Source organism: Galeopterus variegatus, unplaced genomic scaffold, assembly GCF_000696425.1.
Source record: "Galeopterus variegatus unplaced genomic scaffold, G_variegatus-3.0.2 Scaffold4873, whole genome shotgun sequence".
NCBI lineage: Eukaryota > Metazoa > Chordata > Mammalia > Dermoptera > Cynocephalidae > Galeopterus > Galeopterus variegatus.
In genome coordinates, this window is record NW_007730984.1 from 21016 (window position 1) to 40383 (window position 19368).

Below are 19368 nucleotides of genomic sequence, written 5' to 3' on the forward strand. Positions count from 1 at the left end.
GTATATCTTCGACTTGATGATTTCCATTCCTTTGGATATATTCCCAGCAGTGGGATAGCTGGGTCGTATGGTAGATCTATCTTCAGCTGTTTGAGGAACCTCCAAACCATTTTCCATAGGGGTTGCACCATTATGCATTCCCACCAACAATGTAAGAGAGTTCCTTTTTCTCCGCAGCCACGCCAGCATTTATCTTTCGGTGTCTTTTGGATTTTGGCCATCCTAACTGGGGTGAGATGGTATCTCAGTGTGGTTTTGATTTGCATTTCCCGGATGCTGAGTGATGTTGAGCATTTTTTCATATGACTGTTGGCCGTTTGTATATCTTCTTTAGAGAAATGCCTAAGCAAGCTGGTATAGATTTAGGAATCATTAACACAGAAAGAGATGAGCTGAGTTAAGAACATACAGAGAAGAGGAGAAGAGAAAATAACCTTGAGAAATTTGAATTTCTACTACTCAGCCATAAAAAAGAATGAAATTCTGCCATTTGTAGCAACATGGATGGGTCTAGAGAAAATTATGTTAAGTGAAATAAGCCAGACAAAGAAACAGAAACACTGCATGTTCTCACTCATAACTGGCTGCTAGGAAGGAAGGAAGAGAGGGAAGGAGGGAAGAAGGAAGGAATGAAGGAAAGAAAGAAAGAAAATACCACAATAATACATTGAACTTTCAGAAGGAGAGAACAAACCTAAGTATACTAGAGATGGGGGGAGGAAGGGAGGGGGTTGGGGGAGTGTCAGGTCAGGTAAAGGGCATAAGGAAAAATCATGATTTGTAAGAATGAATATGCTAATAATAAATAAAAATAATTAAAAAAAAAGAAATGGTCAGATGAAGAAAAGCCTGGGGGTGGGGTATTTTAAAATTAATTAATTATTTTTTTATTGAATCATAATTGATTGATTATACATATTTTTGGGGTTCAACATTGACGTATGTTGATCAAGTCAATATTATTAGCATATATATATATATATTATTACAAATCATACTTATTCTTTATGCCCCTTATCCAATCTCTCCCCATCCCCCTTTTCCTCCCTCCTCCCACCTCTGATAACCCTAGATTTCTTCTCTCCTTCTGAAAGAGTATAGTTACTCTGTTGATTTGTTGCCTAGATGATTTTTCCAGTGCTGAGAGAGGTGTGTTCAGGTCCCCCACTATTATTGCAGAGCAGATGCTTCTTCTGTCACTCTGGAATGAGCTCTGTGGAGAGAGACATCCTCTTCTTTTCTTTGGTCTCTGCTGGTGACTCTCCTTGTTTCAATGCACTCCAGTGGCTGGCAGGCCATCTGCATGGTGGTTGTGGTGTCTAGCTGCTTTTGTGGCAGCTGTGGCTACTGTGGTGGCTGTGGTGGGCCACCCACACGGAAGTGGTGTTTTTGGTTTTTGGAAGTGGTCCTTGCCTGGTTGTGGGAGGAGGGGTCGGTCCCTGACTCCATGCCTCAGGACCCTTGGTGGGCCCCATGGCAGCAGCGCTGTGCCTGGATGCAGGAGGAGGGGTTGGTCCCTAGCTCCATCTGTTTTTACATTCTAAGATGTTGCTGTGGAGCAGTTGGGTGGGAGCGGGAGAAGGGAAGGGGGAAGGAAATAGGGTGGCAGAAGGAGGAAGGAGGGGGTCCATGGTTGAGGCCTGTGGCAACTTCTTTATTCCTGCAGGGAAGACCAGGGAGCTTCCAGTGGTGGCTTGGTTATTGCTGTGCTAAATGCAGATGTGAGGGGTGTGTGGCTGTAGCCCTCGACCCGCCACTGTCCAGGCCCAGGAGCCTGGGGTGCTTCCTGACCAGGGAGCTTCCAGTGGTGGCTTGGTTATTGCTGTGCTAAATGCAGATGTGAGGGGTGTGTGGCTGTAGCCCTCGACCCGCCACTGTCCAGGCTCAGGAGCCTGGGGTGCTTCCTGTGGTGGCTCAGTAGTCATCTCTGGGCTGATTGTGGGTGGCGGGGGGCATGGCTGTGGCCCCCGGTGGGGTGGGGGATTTTTGTCTCATGGCTTATATTTTCTCTATGGTGGTGAAGGTGAGGTCATCTTCTGAGAGTGAGGGAAGAAGTAAGGAAGTCAAAAATGGGGAAAAGGTTAGGAATAAGAGGATGCTGAGACAGGAACAAAAATTCAGAGTAAGAAGAGCAGTAGGCTAAGGACAGAACTCTCAGGAACATCAACCTTTAAGGGGCAAAGAGAAGAAGAGGAAGCCCAGAATGATACAGAAAAGTGCTTAATATAGGTTAAAGGAGATCCAAGAAAGTATATGACAGAAGATGTGGGAGTTGTGAGTTTCCAGAAAGATAAATGATAAATGGAACAGAAAGATCCACTAAGATACAGGTTGAAAAATATGTACCAAATTTGGCAATACAAAGGTCATTGGTAACTTAAGAAACAGCATTTCCAGAATAATAAGCCAGACTATAAAAGACAGCAATAAATGCAATATGAAGAAGTGGAAGTTTGGATGAGAAAGGAAGGAGCTATATAGGATAACTAGAGGGAGACAAACATGTCAGTAGATCAAAAAAAGAACCAACAGAGCGGGAGAGATTGAAGATTCCAGAAAAGAGTAAGTTTCTAGAGAAGGCTGGGGAAGAGGATAGGATCAAGCATAAGGAGGACTTGGCCTTGAATAGGAGAAGAAACACCTTTTTCTGAGACTGGAGAAAAGGAGGAAAAGATATTTAAGATTGTAGGGGCAGCAAGGGCTGGGAAACTGACAAAGATGGGAATATTAAGATTATCAGGCCAAAGAATCAGGCTGAAAACAAGGGGTGGGGGTTGAGAACAGAGAAGGTTTGGAATAGTGGCCGAAAAGAATAAAAGTGTGGACTAATGATAAGAACAAGAACAGGAGGCACTGTGGACGTAGTTGAGTTGGAGACTGTAGATTTCCAGTGCCACTGTTCTGTTCATTTGTTGATTTTTTTCCCCCAATAGCTTATAGCAGGATCAGAAAGTGCAGACTGTAAGACTGATCTGGACTTAGGATTTTTCTGGTAGTTGTAGTACAAGTGTAGTACATTGGTGATTGAGATATTTGGGTGATCAATCATGAAGTAGGGAAGGGCAGACTAGGAGAAAATGGAGACAAGTAAAATGGGAAGAAAAAGAAAGCTGAAATAATGTGTGACAATGACTGAGAGTAGAATATTGGAATTTTAGTTATCTGAGGTGAAACAGTCCTAAAGTTTGGTTCTTGGAGCAGGCGGCTAAAGTAGAGGAAGAGGGAAAGGTCACTAGAGTTATGGATATCCAAGAATTTTGAGGCTAAAATGTTAGATGGCATCTACACCAATGTTGAAATCTAGCTCTGTGGCAGGGTTTAGGGAGGGAAAGGAAGGCTGTGAGCCAGGCCTGAAAGTCTTCAATGGATGAATTAGAGCAACCAGGAGATCAATATAGCCAGATGGCATAATCCTCAAAGGAGAACAAGCTTTCTCATGGGAGGGGGAGTAATGATCTTTATATAATGTTTGCTATATACATCGATAAGCAAGGACCAGCTGTATGACCACATAGGATGCCAAGTATAAGGTTTAGAAAACATACGGGATTATTTTCCATATAGAACCAACCCCAAAGTCAAGTGACTGGAGATATTTCAAAGGACTTTCACAGCAGGACTTAATACTATATTGGATAGTGATATTGGAGAGCCCAAAATCACCTCAAGTTCTCTACCCTAAGAGAGTAGGATAATAATGATGTCATTGAATGGAAAGATCTGCTTTTCTTGGGAGAGGTAAAAGGAAGGGATGGAGAACAGAATTCCCAATATGTTTACAGAACTCAGTCCAGTAGTGCCCCAAAATTTGATTGTTAGGAACAAAATTAAAGGTTTGGAGAACTCTCAAAAGAGGTAATAATTGGAGCTATGGAAGCCAATTTATTGTGAGGGAGGCAGCCCTTGCAAACTAATATAGGGTGTAAATACAGAAAGATGAGAGTATAAGATTAAGTAGAGAACCATCAGCAGGATATGAAAAGAAAGGAGTACTAGCAGAAAAAGCGTAGGAGTAGTCAGAGAGAAAGCAGAGATAACCAGAAGGCTAAAATGTCATGACAATTAAATGACAAGAGTTTACAGAAATAAGGAGTGGTGAAGAATGTCAAATAATATTTTGGAGTCCTATGACATAGCAAATCATTCATTTGTTTATGATTAAGATTAACAGTAATTTTGAAACCAAACGGAACTAAGTTCATTATATACTTTTTGAAGCCTAACAAAATGCAAGATGAAGAATAAAGTCATAATTTACTGGCCCAAAGATCTCTGCCCCTAACAAAGCCTTTGAGTTTCTGCTGCTGGGAATAAAAATACATACCTTGAACCACAACATCTGGCTTTGGTACAGTAGAAAACCTTCGATTCAGAGGGTCAATTTCTCCAGGAGCTAAAAATCCCTAAAGAAAAACCATAAAAGATGGATTATTAAGTCTCAAAAAAAGAAAGAAAAAAAAAAAAAAAGCTAATGTTTGAAGGGAAACCACAGTCCTATGCCCCTCACCCTGAATCAGAACATATGAGAGGCAGATGTGGAAAGGAAACAAAAATACCTTCACTGTATGAAAATGTTTGAACTTCCTGAATTCACATCTGAATTAATTTTATCAAGTTAATTTCTAGTGGCTGCCACAAATCCTTTTTTTGGAAATAGGCAGGGTATAGATTATAAATAAACAGAAAATTTTCTGGTTACTCCTCTGTCTTCTCTGGATATTTATATGATTAGATGATCAGACCACTGCTTATCATCAGTAATTTAAGACATTAACCCTGTTGTTTTCTCATTTGTTCATGTGTCTGCTGTGCTTTCTGCTCAGCAGAAATCTTTTAGCTTGACTTGAGTTTCTGCCCTTTATGAAATGGAATGAACTCAACCATTTTGCCCTTAAGAATAGCATTCGTCTCCTTTTGTCATTGCATTTAATTTATTCTAATAGAATGAAAAAGTCACCAGGTAAGGATTATTTTAAACAAAGCATTCTGCCCATTATTGCTAGATTCATGCTATTGTCAACTAAACATAATAAAACAGCCATGGCCACAGGAAAAAAGCAAACACAAAACAAACAAAAACAGCTGCAGAAAATAAATGGTCAAACATGAAACAGGTCAAACAGTCTGGCTCAGAAAGGATAGTTAAGTCCCATCCTAGATCCTATAGGAGCCTGAGTTATATCCTATCCAAACAACCTGCAGTAGGAAAGTAGATTTGCCAGCAAATCTGGAAAACTTTTGAGAAAGAAAACTCTTCTGTGTAGGCTGAAAATGTCACAAAGAAGCTGGACACTAAGTCAGAAATTCCCAAGTGCCCCATTGAAAGGGCAGTCTCAACAGAATTTGATATAAGGAACATTTAAATAGCCCCTTACCAAAAAACAAACACTCAACCAACCAACCAACCAACCAAAAAAAAAAAAAAACAAAAAAACAAAAAACCATGATGTTCCTAACCACTCGTCATGGTCCCTAAAAGGACCAGTTAATTCAGCTAAAGAATGAAACCTTATGTTGCTTGAAGAGGTTATCACTTAATCCGTTGTCAATAATTATTATCTAAGCACAATTGCATTAGGTTGTCATCAGGCAAGGTACTGGGGTGGGGATGAGGGTTGAAAAGGAAAGGTCCAGAGCCTGATTCCTGAGGAGCTCCAAGTACAGTGCCAAAGTAGGGGACTCTTAGCAGCATGAGGGACATGATTGCCAGGAAGCAACAGATTTTTGTCGAGGGCTGGCTATGCTCCCCACTCTGAAGACCTGGAGGAAAAACTACGATTAAGGCAAAGTAAACAAGGCAAAAGACATCCTTCAGATTTATAGAGCTACTCACAAATCTGATTACTATGGTAACTAAGGCAGAAAAAAGTGGGATAGACTTAAAGTTTCCCCTTACCTCTGCCATCAAATTTCCTAAAATGTACAGAGACTGACCCCACATGTGAGGCAACTTCCCCATGGGGACTCGATCCACAGTGTGAGGATTCTGATATTCTTCATCAACCTAAAAGAAAGATGAAGACGCCAGATGAGGGGTAATAGATTTCAGATACTAGGCAATCAGGCTGAGTCTGGATTGTGGTTTATACCCTATATAGTCATATGTGTAACGCACTGAAAAGTCCAGCACTATAACTATAGTCTAGGGCAGTGCTCCTCAGACTGCAATGTGGATACAAATCACCTGAGGATTCTGATTAAGCAGGTATGAGGTACAGCCTGAAATCTAGTTCCAATAAGCTCTCAGGTGATGTTGCTGCCATTGCTAGGAGCTTATTCTGCCCCATCCCTACCAGAATGGAAGATTGTCTCTCTCCCACGTCTAATTCTTCTTCACAATGAAGAAAAGCAACAATGGAACACTTGAGTGACATTTTGGGAAAAGGAAGACAAGACATGCTTTATTTTCCAAGCCTGATCTAGTCAAACAATCCCAGATTACTGGCCTCAAAACAGAGAATACCAAATCCTGAGAGCTCACACAGAACATCAGTCTAGTTCCACCTACTGATCTCTGCATTATTATTAACATTAAGGTTTGGTCTTGTCCTTGTCCCACTGTGCAACAGTTCCATAACTGAGACTGTTTTAAAAATTTAAATTTTAACATTTATTTGTATATGTTTGTGGGGTACAGTGTATTGTTTCAATACATGCACATACTGCGCAATGATTCACTTAGGTTAGATAGCATAGTTTTGTCCCCATTAGTTCACCACTTCTCTCTCCCTACCTCCCGGCCTTTTGTAACCATTGTACTCTCGACTTCTATGAGAAGCACTATTTTTTTTTTTTTTTTAGATTCCACATATGAGTGAGATCATGTGGTATTTGTCTTTCTGTGCCTGATTTACTTCACGTAACATGATGGCTCCCAGTTCTGTCCATGTTGCTAATGACAGGGATTCATTTCTTTTTATAACTGAATAGTATTCCATTGTGTACATATACCACAGTTTTTAAAAAAAATTTAAAGGAATAAAATCATATTTCTGTTCTCCTATACCTAAAGACAAACTTTTAGAACATTAAAATCAGAAGATTAAGCTGGCTGGTTAGCTCAGTTGGTTAGAGCGTGGTGCTGATAACACCAAGGTACAGGGTTTGATCTCTGCACCAGCTAGCAAAAAAAAAAAAAAAAAGGTTTTTATTTTACCTTTTCTTATTCATTCTCCAATGCTTTTTTTTCTTTATGAAGACCTGAGTTTCTGACATAGATCATTTTCCTCCTTCCTGAAGAACTTCTTTTAACATTTCTTCCAAGTCATGTCTAATGGTAATAGATTTCCCATGTTATGGCACTGTCTAACTCACCCTGTCAGGAGGAACACTGTACAGCTCTGGCAGAAGTGGGATTCCATTTTTGCCTTTGATGAGGACTGCTTCAAGAGCCTCTCTATATTCTAGAACCTGCAGATAAAAGAAAGACAGGGGAAAGAACCGACAGAGAGTTCCCTTGGGGACCTAGGAGAGGGTTGTAGCCAAAGAAAGTCCTATTGCAAAGGAGCTTGCTCAGCTAGTAAAAGGGAGAGTAAAGGGAAATAGCATTTACTAAATGCTTGTTATAGGCCAAATATTATGCTAGGAGTTTTGCATACTTTAATGAATTTCATTTTAATAACCACCCTAGAAGGCAATTAAAAGCCTTTTTATGGAGAAATTAAGGCTCAAAGAGGTTATGAGTTTGGGAAAGATCACACAGAAAGAACATGGTTGAGTCAAGAGTTTAGCCCATGTCAGCCTGCCTCCAAAGGCCTGTTTTGATCTCCTGCATTGTACCTTAAGTATAACTTCTTGATGTTAGGATATATTGGCTTTTAAAATTGCATTTTTACCTGCCAAATTGGGCTTCTATTGTGATCAAGTTTATGTTCTTTGCTTAACAATTTGCTAAAGCTTAGCAACATATAAAATGTAAAAAAACAAACCTATAATTTATGGTGGAAAAAATATACAGTCAGTTCTGCTATAATACTTGTTTTAAAAACACAAATTTGTTCCAATGTGTTTGATATATTAGGGAACAATTTAAGCATAACATGAATTTCACATTTGTTCATGCACAGTTTCGTCCTGAGAACACACTCAGCTGAACTGAGCCATGTAAGAATACACAACACACACACATGCACACATCTCAGGAGGACAATGAACTGCACCCATCCACATCTGTAGTTACAACTTTCCACCCAATTTCAGATAATTCTCCTTTCACCACTTCATAATTTACAAGTTGCAACCCTCTGATGGCCACCCAGCCTGCACAGCTACATACCTCCCCCTATTTTTAGTTTCCCACCTCTTTTCTCTCAGCCTATTTTAAAAATTTTTCCTCTTTGTTCTATGCTGTTTCTCTCTGTTTTATCTTGCTCTTTTTTCTCTTTCTTTTTTTGTTCTCTTCCTCTTACACACAGGGTGGCAGGCACAGGAGCCAGGAGGGTGAAGGGTGTGCTGGTGGGAACACGGGCACACATTTTCACAAACAAACTTCAGGTCTTTTTCAAGGTAAAAATACCATAACTATTGTAGTATTTATGCATTTTTTCACCACTTAACATGTATAAAGCTATGATACTGTTTTTATTTATTAGGTTCCTATCATTTTGTATGCATTACTTACAAACATTTTAAGTATTGTGCCCTTTACCCCATTTCCCCACAAGTACTGTTGTTTTACTTCTTGAATATGCATAGCATGGTGATTTTTAAGGAATACTTATGTCTCATTATAGCAGAATTGACTGTACCTTGCTCTTACAACATGTCTATCTGTGAACTTCAAAGAACTTTAGGGTTATCTTCTTCTGTAAGGTAGAGAGAAAAGAGAAAAACTATTCTCATTTTATGTACAGTGAGACTGAAGAAGTCAATGACAACACTTGGGCTACTCAATGGTCAGAAGTAAGGCCAAAAAAAAAAAAAGATAGATAAATAAATAAAAAATAGAAGAAAGGAAAATAATCCAGGTCGCCTGACTCTTTACTTAGTACTCTTAGCCACTAGTCTCTATGGGACAAGTCTGTCTCCTCCCTATTAGGAAGACTTCCATTTGGACACAGGATCAGAAGAGCCATTAACTGAAATAGGAAGACATAACAAGAACATTCTGCTGAAAAGCTCTTTCCCCAGCTCATTACCTGTTCTGCATTGCCACTGAAGATCCCATCAAGGATAAAGTATGTCCAGAACAATGGCCATTCGCACTCAATGTTTTCAAATAGCTTCAGCTCAGCTGGTTCATAGTAGAGACGATTGGGATCCTAGTAAAAACACAATAAACAAAATCTGTCTTATGACTCAGACATTCGAAGTGCATTTGTAGTTCAGAGGTATTATAATGTGGCTGATAGTTTGTTTCAGAGAAGGTGGTCAGGAAAGGCAGAGCACATACATATTCCCCTCCCTTAGCAAGTACTCTATTATGATGTGACTTCTAACTAGTGGAACTGGGATAAAAATGCCATTGCAAGAGGGTGTATGAAGAAACAAAATTGATTTGCAGTAAAGTTGAGTTTGGTTTTACACTTGTTAAGTTTGAGGTAGTAGTAGGACATATAAATAGAAATGTTTTAGAGGGGCAGCTAGAGATAAGGGCTTGGGAATCATCCTCATAGAGATGATACATGAAGCATAAGTTATAAATGAGCTTCGTAAAATAGTACTCTGTAAAATGAACAAACTGCCCAAGAATGGAATCTTGGTAAACCCTCAGAGTGGGGTGAGAGAAGGACAGAAAGAGAAAAATCAGGATAGTGTTGTGTTGTGGAAAGAAAAATAGGAAAAGAATTTCAAGAAAAGTAGGGGTAGGTAACAGTGATGTAGTAAGAGAAGTCAAGAAGAATAAGAATTGAGAAAAGAATATTGGATTGGTCATTTAGGAGCTTATGATAATGTTTCAGAGCATAATTTTAGTAGCTTGATAGGAGCAGAAGTCAAATTCAGGGATAAAGAATAAAGTGGAATAGAGGAAGTGGCCTAGAAGAGTATGAGCTCGATAATTTTGTTTTAGAACAATCATAATGGCTGTTGACCAGCAAACTTAAGCCTTAAAAATGTTTGTATTACCAACGAAAGTGGTGCTTATCAACAATTTATTCCCTTTAATAATACCTAATTTTTCTCATTTATATTTCCAAGGAGAACTTTTGACTAGTAGAACAAAAGGAACTTGCCTTTTCAAGATCAGGTACTGTTTAGAACTAACCAACTGCAAAAGGTGAAAAGGAGGCCAGAAAGATCTACTGATGGAAAGACTTTTCCCTTTGTAATTATTAAGTATTTGAAGGTGGGGGGTGGAGTAAAGATACTCTGAGACCATGAAAATATTGTTTCTGTCCTCTTTTTTTCTCTGATTTCAGCATCCATCAGTGGTTCTTTCCTGAAACTAAACAACTGCAAGAGGTGGATGGATTGCACCTTCTTCTACTTTATTTAATCCAGAAAGGCTTACAGACTGAGAACTTGACAGCTAAGCCCAACAAATATAGCAAACGTCCTTATTCTATTTGGTGCTCTATATAAGTACTATCATGAGGTAGTATTTTCTCTGAATGAAGCTACACATATCAGTGACCATTGTACCTCGGGTTCATTTTTGGGAAAAGAAACCTACCTCTTTAGGAGTTTTATATCCATCTCGTAGAAAGCGACAGCAACCATAACGGCCCTGGGAATGCAGAGAAAAAAGGTCACAAGCTTGTACATTGGTACAGCTATATAATTAATCAAAAATGCATCCTTTCTAACATCTGCATGTACCAACCTGTCACACCAATACTGACATGATACTTAAAAACAGAAAGAAAAACTTGAAATCAACCCAGCAGCAGAAACTGATTTCAGCAATGTGATTTCAAGTGATGGCTAAGTTACAGGCTTTTCCCTAAAGCAGTGTTCCTAGCAGTATCCTCTTCATGGCTGTCCACCTTAGGGTGAGTCTGTGACAGCCTACTCACTAATCTATGTGGTCCTGCTGACAGCTCACACAGCTTATCAGAGACTATAAAGAAAAAGATACAACAATCACAATAATATGTTGAACTTTTAAGAGAGGAAAACAGAACTGAGGTTACCAGAGGTGGGAAAGGGGGAGAGGGAAGGGGGAAAGAGAGGAATTGGTAAAGGGCCACAAAAATTGATTACTTTGTATAATGATAAATATAATAATTATCCTTATTTGAACATCACATATTACACACTGATATTGATATTCAGTGCTGTAGCCCACAGATATGTGCAATCAACTATGTCCCAACTAGAAAAAAAGTCATTATCAACTCAAAAAATCCTCAAATTAATTAAATACATATCTATATATAAAAAGGAAAAGATAAATCCACCAATAAAAAATTAGGAGATGGACAAGAAATCCATAAAACAGGAAAAGCAAAGACCAGTAAACAATTGAAAAATGTTCAATGTCATTAGTAATTAAAGAAATGCAAAAAAAGATAGTGATGAGATGCTATTTCTCTCTATCAGATGACAAAAATAAAAAGGAATGATAGCACTCTGGGTTTGTGGGATATGATAAATTGGTATAACTTTTTTGAAGGGTAACTAGATGCATCAAAAACCTCAACATATTCATACCATTTTACCTAGCATGTACACTTATAGAAATATATTCTAAGGAAATAATTATTGATCTATGCAGACACTTAGTTGGGATGATGCTAACTGTATTGCAGGCTAATCATAGTGGAGAAAACTTGAAGAAGTTGAATCAATTGTGAAACATACGTACCATGGGATACTTTCCATTCATTAAAAATGATGTTGTTTAAGTGTTTTTATTGAAATATATGTTCCCAATACATCATGATAAGGAGAAAAGTAGTTTAAAAAGTACTCTGTTCAGTAAGATCATAAGACCTTATTTTTGTAAAGTGTACATTTATGTGTATTATTAAGTATGTATGATAATATGTTAAAGCATACTATTAAGCTATCTGGAAAAGGAAACTCTAAAATACACTAAAATGGATGCTATCTGACTGGTTTGGTTATGGGTTATGCTTATATTCTTTTTGTTTATTTGTATCTTCTGATTGTTTCACAATATGTATTTATTGTGGAACAAATCTAGGAATAAGTGTTTAGTTAAAAAAATAAAATATTTGAAAACAAAATTTTAAAAGCCACATATTTTTTTTTCCTTTTTGTCTTTTTTACTGACCGGTAACGGGATCGCAACCCTTGGTGTCGCGCCCGTACCGGGGACCGGCGACGGGATCACAACCCTCGGTGTTGCACCCATACCGGGGACCGGCGACGGGATCGCAACCCTCGTTGTCGCGCCCATACCAGGGACCGGAGATGGGATCGTAACCTTCGGTGTTGCACCCGCACCGCGCTCAGCCAGTGAGCGGGAACCGGTCTCCACATGGGATCCGAACCCTCGGTGGGAGCGACTCCATGCTCCCAAGCGGTGCACTCTCCAGTGCGCCACCGGGCCAGCCCAAAAAGCCACATATTTTTAAAATTTTGAGATAATTTTAGATTTATAGAAGAGTTGCAAAAACAGTACAGAAGGTCCCAGTATAACCATCAACCGCCATCCCCTTATATTAACATCTTACATAACCAGGAATGTATTTCAAAACTAAAAAATTGGGCTGGCTGGTTAGTTCAGTTGGCTAGAGTGTGGTGCTGATAACACCAAGGTCGAAGGTTTGATTCTTGTACTGGCCAGCTGCCAGAAACAACAAAACAAAACAAAACGAAAAACTAAAAAATTAACCTTCATATAAAACTATTAACCAAAGTACATAACTTATTTGGATCTTACCAGTTTTTCCACTAATGTCCTTTTTTCTGTTGCATGATCCAGTTAAGAATCCAACATTGTATTTAGTTGTTATGTCTTTTTAGTCTCCACCAATCTGTGACAGTTCCTTAGTCTTTCCTATTTTTCATGACCTTAACACTTTGAAGAGTGTTTGTCAGTTACTTTTGTAGAATGTTCCTCAATTTGGTTTTGACTGATGTTGTCTCATAATGAGATTGAGGTTATGCATTATTGGGAAGGGCACCATAGAGGTGATGTGCCCTTCTCAATTCACTATATCAGGGGGTACATCAGGTCAATACATCCTAATACTGGTGATGTCAACCCTGATCACTTGGTTAAGATGGTGCCTGCTGGGTTTCTCCACTGTAATTTTTTTTTGGTAACTATTAAATATTTTGGGGGGAGATACTTTGAGACTATGCAAGTATCTTCTTTCTGCTTAACCCTTTGCCCACTGATTTTAACATACATCAGTAGAGCTCTCCTGCAACAATTATTATCGTGGTGTTTGTCTAATGGCAATTTTTTATTTCCTTCATTCTTTAAACATTTATTAATTTAAATTCTCCTATAAAGAAGGTTTGTCTCTTCTCTACCATTTACTCATTATTTATTTATTTATTTATATCATTATGGACTCATAGATATTAAGTTTATTCCTTGGGTTATAATCCGACACTATGATATTTATTTTGTTATTCAAATTCTTCCTGCTTTGGCTATTAGGGGCACTTTCCAGTTGGTTCCTGTGTCCCTTTGACACGTTCCATCCTTTTCCGAGTATTTCTTTACTTTCCAGGACCATAAGATGCTCCAGGCTTCTCTTGTATCCTCCTTGACCCAATCCTGAATCAACCACTTCTCTAAGGAGTTCTGATTCCTTTTATTGTGAATGGTATCTAGAAACCAAGATTTGGAAACTAGGAGTGGTCATTGCCTTTGGGCCCTCTCAGCAGACAAAGCTAGGAAACACATGTAAATAGACATACATCCCTATGTTAAAGACACACACAATCACACATGAGTTCGTATCGATACCACTACTCCAGTCCAGCATCACAGGGTTCATTCTAGCCTTTCCCCATTCCCTATTTGTAACTTCTTTCTTCAACAGTGAGAAATCTGGGTCTTATGATCTATCATATCTACTATTTATTTACTTATTTGTTCAACCCATAATATACAAATAAAGTAGTTCCAGAATTGCTAACCCAAACCCCTCTGAAAAAAAATTTATCAACTGGAGCAGGGGTTGACAAACTTTTTCTTAAAGAGCAAGATAGTAAATATTTTAGGTTTTGCAGGCCATACAGTCTGCTGCACTTACTTAGCTCTACTGTTGTATCTTGAGAGCAGCTATAGACAGTTTGTAAACACAGCGTGGGTGTGTTCTAATAAACTTTATGTACAAAAACAGATGGCCAGCCCACAGGCTGTAGTTTGCTGACCCTGAACTAGAGTACAGTGTTTATATACATTTATTTTTGTCTTTAGGTTTACAGTATCCAGTCAAACACTGTTTTACAAGACTTAAGTAGGCTCCTTTCTTCTCCACCCACTTCTGTGTGATTATGTGATTCATTTGTTATACAGTTAGACTCATTTTTCAGCCTGCATTTCATTTTTCTTGCCACACCCTAGTCGATATTTTAAAATTTATTTTTGTGGTATACAATTCCATAGGTTTTGACAAGCATAAAGAGTCATGTGTCCAACAGGACAGTTCCATAGAGAACCATTCCATCACCCTCAAAATTCTCCAGTGCTATATCTTTATGGACAATCTTTCCCCCCAACTTCTGGCAACCACTAATCTGTTTTCCTCCTTATAGTTTTGCCTTTTCCAGAGTGTCGTGTAAATAGAATCATACAATATGTAGTTTTTAGGGACTGGCTTTCTTTTGCTTAGCAAAATGCATTTAAGAATCATCCATATTGTCGTATCGATCAGTAGCTTGTTCTTTTTTATTGTTGTGTAGTATTCCACTGAATGGATATAGTGTGATTTGTTTATGCATTCCTCTGTTGAAGGTTGTTTCCAGTTTTTGGCAATTAAAAATAAAGCTGCTATAAACATTTTTGTGAAGATTTTTGTGTGAGCATAAGTTTTCATTTCTGTAGGGTAGATACCTAGGAGTGAGGCTGTCAGGTCATAAAGTAGGTATATGTTTAAATTTACAAGAAACTGTCAATCTGTTTTCCAAAGTGGATGTACTATTCTACATTTACATCAGCAATGACTTTATAAACTATAACAGCTTTTAAAGAAACTACTTATAAAAGGACAACTCAGAAAAATGGAAGGTTTCTTGAAATCACTGACACAGGTATTACTCAAGACCCTCCAAAGCACTAATTTCCCCTTAAAGTTATAGTCCTAAAGAAAAGACAGGCACATATGGACATACCTGAAGCTTTGTGATAATTTCTTGTTTTGTGAGCTCCACCAACTGGCTATCCTCTACTGCAAAGGCCGGGAAGGAAATCACTGAAAGTAGACTAGCATCAACCTCTTTGGATGTTGAAGCCCGGGGCAGTAGTGAATTAAGGATAGACTAAAAGAAAGGAAGTCAAATGTGGCACATCAGTAAATATGTCAGCATTGTAAAACTAACAGCTTTAGTTTCAAAAGATTTACATGGAAGAGGATCATAAAGAAGAAAACATAAACATTATTCTATAGTGAGAGCTTAGAAACTAGCTATTTCTAAAAGTCATCCCTTGTCTAAATCCTGCTCTCAATGCTTTCCCATCCTGATTCTTAAACGGATGCTCATAGATAAAGAATACTCTAACATCATTATCTTATCCGTAGTCCTGCTGCTCCATTAGCTACTATTTAAGAGTAAAGTTAAGGTAAAATGTAGCTGCTGAGAAGCAGGATGGGGAAGGCTCAGGTCCTATGCCTCTGACATAAGTTTTCCCCATGGAAAAGTTTTTAAAATTAGAAGATAAGTTTATTATATTCACTAGGACGCTATACGTGTCTAATCAGGATTTGAAGAAGAGAAAATTCATGATGCCAACAAGAAGAACCTTAATCTTTCCATACAGAGAGTAATCCTAAAAAAACCCTCAAGATATATATTTATCACTTAAACAGTCTAATATCCAAATATCCAACCCTACAGCCAACCAGGGACAAGAGTATGTTTCAGAGCCATGATTGAGAACTCTCAAAAACTATCATCTCTAGTTCTTTTCATATATTTAGAAAAAGAAATACTCAGGAAGAGAGGCCATAGCTCCTTGATATGACAGCAGTGGAGAATTTCATATACTACAGCAAGATCTCTTAATTAACCTTGGGTGAGAGAACAGGGCTATGATCTATTTCATAGCCCATGCTGTATCAGGCTTACGTCAGGATAGAATGTTTAATAAAGACATCTTTTGGCACATGGTAAGAAATCAGATGGTGTGCTCTCATTCAGCTCTCCTTAATCTAAAGCCCATGCTAATTCTGAATCTGGGCAAGAATACAATTTCCATAACATGGTCCATTATTCCCTTACCTGGCAATGTTGTACTTCATCAGCCAGGACATGGATAACTGATTGAGGCCCACCTTTCACACCAAACAGGTCCAGTTCATCTAATGCTTCCAGAGCTGCCTGTTGAGGAGCAAAGAGGGAAAGGAAAACTTCAGCATTAGAAAGATATATATTTCTTTTCCCTGTACTCCAGTATCTTATCAATGCACATGATATCACCTTTGAATATGTTCGACAAAACAGAAAATGCAGTAACATGTTTTACTCCCAGGGGCTTCTGAGTTTTTTTTTTTTTTTGCCTCACATATTCTCCCAGAGAAAGTTAAGATGGAGCCTGTAGCACTGTCAAGTCAATCATCACACTTTAAAAATAATTTGAACATGGCAGATGAATTTATAGTAAATCAGTTTTTTGGCAGGGGAGCTCCAAGTAAAATACCAGCACATAAGAAACGCTAGGAGTTGTGTGACTATAAGATATTAATGCAACAACCATTAGGTGTTGCCACATAGCTGAGTTTATATAGAGAAGTGAAAGCCCTAGAAAGATACAATATTTGACATAAAGATGAAAGTTATTAGTCACCAAGACAAAGGAAGAGATTCCATGTTTTTGGAAATACACAATACATTTTTATTCACTAGAATAACCCTGCTGTGCAAGAGCTCTCAAAATGTATTCCTCTCATCTGAAAGTTTGTACCCTTTGATCAAGAACTCTCCATTCCCTCCCTCCCTCCCCCTGCAGCCTCTGGTAACCATCATTCCACTCTTTACTTCTATGACTTTTTTAGATTCCACATATAAGTGAGATAATCATATTTTTTAAAAATATAATTTATTTATTAATATCTTGCTCTTTGAAATATATTTTCTGACCATAAAAGTAAAATACACTCCTGACAGAATATTTTGTAATGTTGAATACACTAATTATCCTGAATTGAGCATCACATATTGCACAAAGGTATTGATATTCAATGCTGTACCCCACAGATATGTACAATCAATTATGTTTCAACAAAAAACTAACAAACGAGTATCTTGAAAACATAATGAAGTATAAATAGGGCAAAAAATTACCCAAAACATCTGTTAACATTTTTGACATGACCCTATTAGTTTTTTCTATCCATATATATATATTTTTAAATTTTCTATTTAAAAAAAATTTTATCATTATACAATGTAATTTTCTGTGGCCTGTTACCAATTTCTCCCCAACGCCCCCTCTTCCTCCACCTTTCCCATGTCTGGCGCCCTCAGTTCTGTTTTCTCCTTTGGAAAGCTCAACAAATTATTGTGATTGTTGTTATCTTTCTTGCTTTCATTTTGGGTATTATTTTTTTTCAGCTCCCATTAATGAGTGAGAACATCTAGTATTTCTCTTTATGTGCCTTGCTTATTTTACTTAACATCATTTTCTCTAAGTTCATCCATGTTGCTGCGAATGGCAGAATTTCATTCCTTTTTATGGCAGAGTAGTATTCCATTGTGTATATATGCCACATTTTCCTTATCCAGTCATCCATTGATGGACACTTAGGTTGGTTCCGTATTTTTTTTTTCCTTTTTGTCTTTTTTTTACTAACCGGTAACAGGATCACAACCCTCAGTGTTGCGCCCGCACTGTGCTCAGCCAGTGAGCGGGAACCGGTCTCCACATGGGATCCAAACCCTCGGCGGGAGGGCTGCCACGCTCCCAAGCGGCGCACTCTCCAGTGCGCCACTGGGCCGGCCCTGGTTCCATATTTTGACCATTGTAAATAGAGCTGCAATGAACATGGAAGTGCAGGTATCCCTTCGACATGATAATTTCCATTCCTTTGGATATATACCCAGCAGTGGGATTGCTGGACTGTATGGCAGTTCTATCTGTAGTTGTTTGAGGAACCTCCATACTGTTTTCCATAATGGCTGTGCTAACTTACAGACCCACTAACAGTTAGAAGAGCTCCCCTTTCCCCACATCCTCACCAGCATTTAAAATTCTCAGTCATTCTGCTAATAGCCAGTCTAACTGGGGTGAGATGACATCTCAATGTGGTTTTGATTTGCATTTCCCAGCACATCTTATTGAAGAGGCCAACCTGTCCCCAATGTATGTTCCTGTTGCCCTTGTCAAATATAACTTGGCTGTAAGTCCGTGGGTTCTCTATTCTGTTCCATTGGTCTGAGTGTCTGTTTTTATGACAGTACCACGCTGTTTTGGTTATAATATCTTGTAGTATAATTTGAAGTCAGGTAGTGCAATGCCTCTGGCTTTATTATTATTTTTTGCTCAGGATTGCTTTGGCTATTTGGGGTCTTTTGTTGTTCCATATGAATATTAGGATTGTTTTTTCTATTTCTGTGAAGAATGTCATTGGGATTTTGATAGGGATTGCATTGAATCTGTAGATCACTTTGGTAGTATAGATATTTTCACAATGTTAATTCTTCCAATCCAAGTTCAGTGCTGAAAAAGGGGTGTTCAGGTCCCCCGCTATTATCAAATTGGGGTTTATCTCTTTCTTTATGTCTAATAGTATTTGCTTTATATATCTGGGTGCTCCAGTGTTGGGTGCATATATATTTATGATTGCTCTGTCTTCCTGTGGATAGATCCCTTTATCATTATATAGTGGCCTTCTTTGTCTCTTTTTATGGTTTTTGGTTTCAAGTTGATTTTATCTGATATAATAGCTACTCCTTCTCATTTTTAGTTTCCATTTGCATGGTATATCTTTTTCTATCCCTTCGCTATTAGTCTGCGTGCATCTTTACAGGTGAGGTGAGTCTCTTGAAGACAGCATACAGTTGGGTAAGGTCTTTTAATCCAATTAGTCTGTTTGAGTCTTTTTTTTTTTTCCCCTTTTGTCTTTTTTCGTGTCCGGCAATGGATCGCAGCCCTCAGTGTCGCGCCCGTACCGGACCGGGACCGGCAATGGGATCGCAACCCTCGGTGTTGCGGCCGCACCTCGCTCAGCCAGTGAGTGGGAACCGGTCTGTATGTGGGATCCGAACCCTCGGCGGGAGCACCGCCACGCTCCCAAGCGGCGCACTGTAGCAGTGCGCCACCGGGCCGTCCCCTGTATGCGG

General features: G+C 38.6%; 1 protein-coding gene across 1 annotated transcript in view; it reads right to left on the minus strand.

Annotated features, from left to right (window-relative positions):
- Nucleotides 1-19368, minus strand: part of LOC103603934 (phosphorylase b kinase regulatory subunit alpha, skeletal muscle isoform) — a gene marked incomplete at its 3' end in the record, with an annotated part of 86163 nt that overhangs the window by 19435 nt on the left and 47360 nt on the right. The window contains exons 7-13 of the mRNA XM_008588520.1: nucleotides 16309-16407; nucleotides 15202-15348; nucleotides 10613-10666; nucleotides 9138-9260; nucleotides 7315-7410; nucleotides 5897-6004; nucleotides 4325-4403 (exon numbers count right to left, since the gene is read on the minus strand). Coding sequence (XP_008586742.1) covers nucleotides 4325-4403; nucleotides 5897-6004; nucleotides 7315-7410; nucleotides 9138-9260; nucleotides 10613-10666; nucleotides 15202-15348; nucleotides 16309-16407 — 706 coding nt within the window. The remainder of the gene's footprint in view (nucleotides 1-4324; nucleotides 4404-5896; nucleotides 6005-7314; nucleotides 7411-9137; nucleotides 9261-10612; nucleotides 10667-15201; nucleotides 15349-16308; nucleotides 16408-19368) is intronic.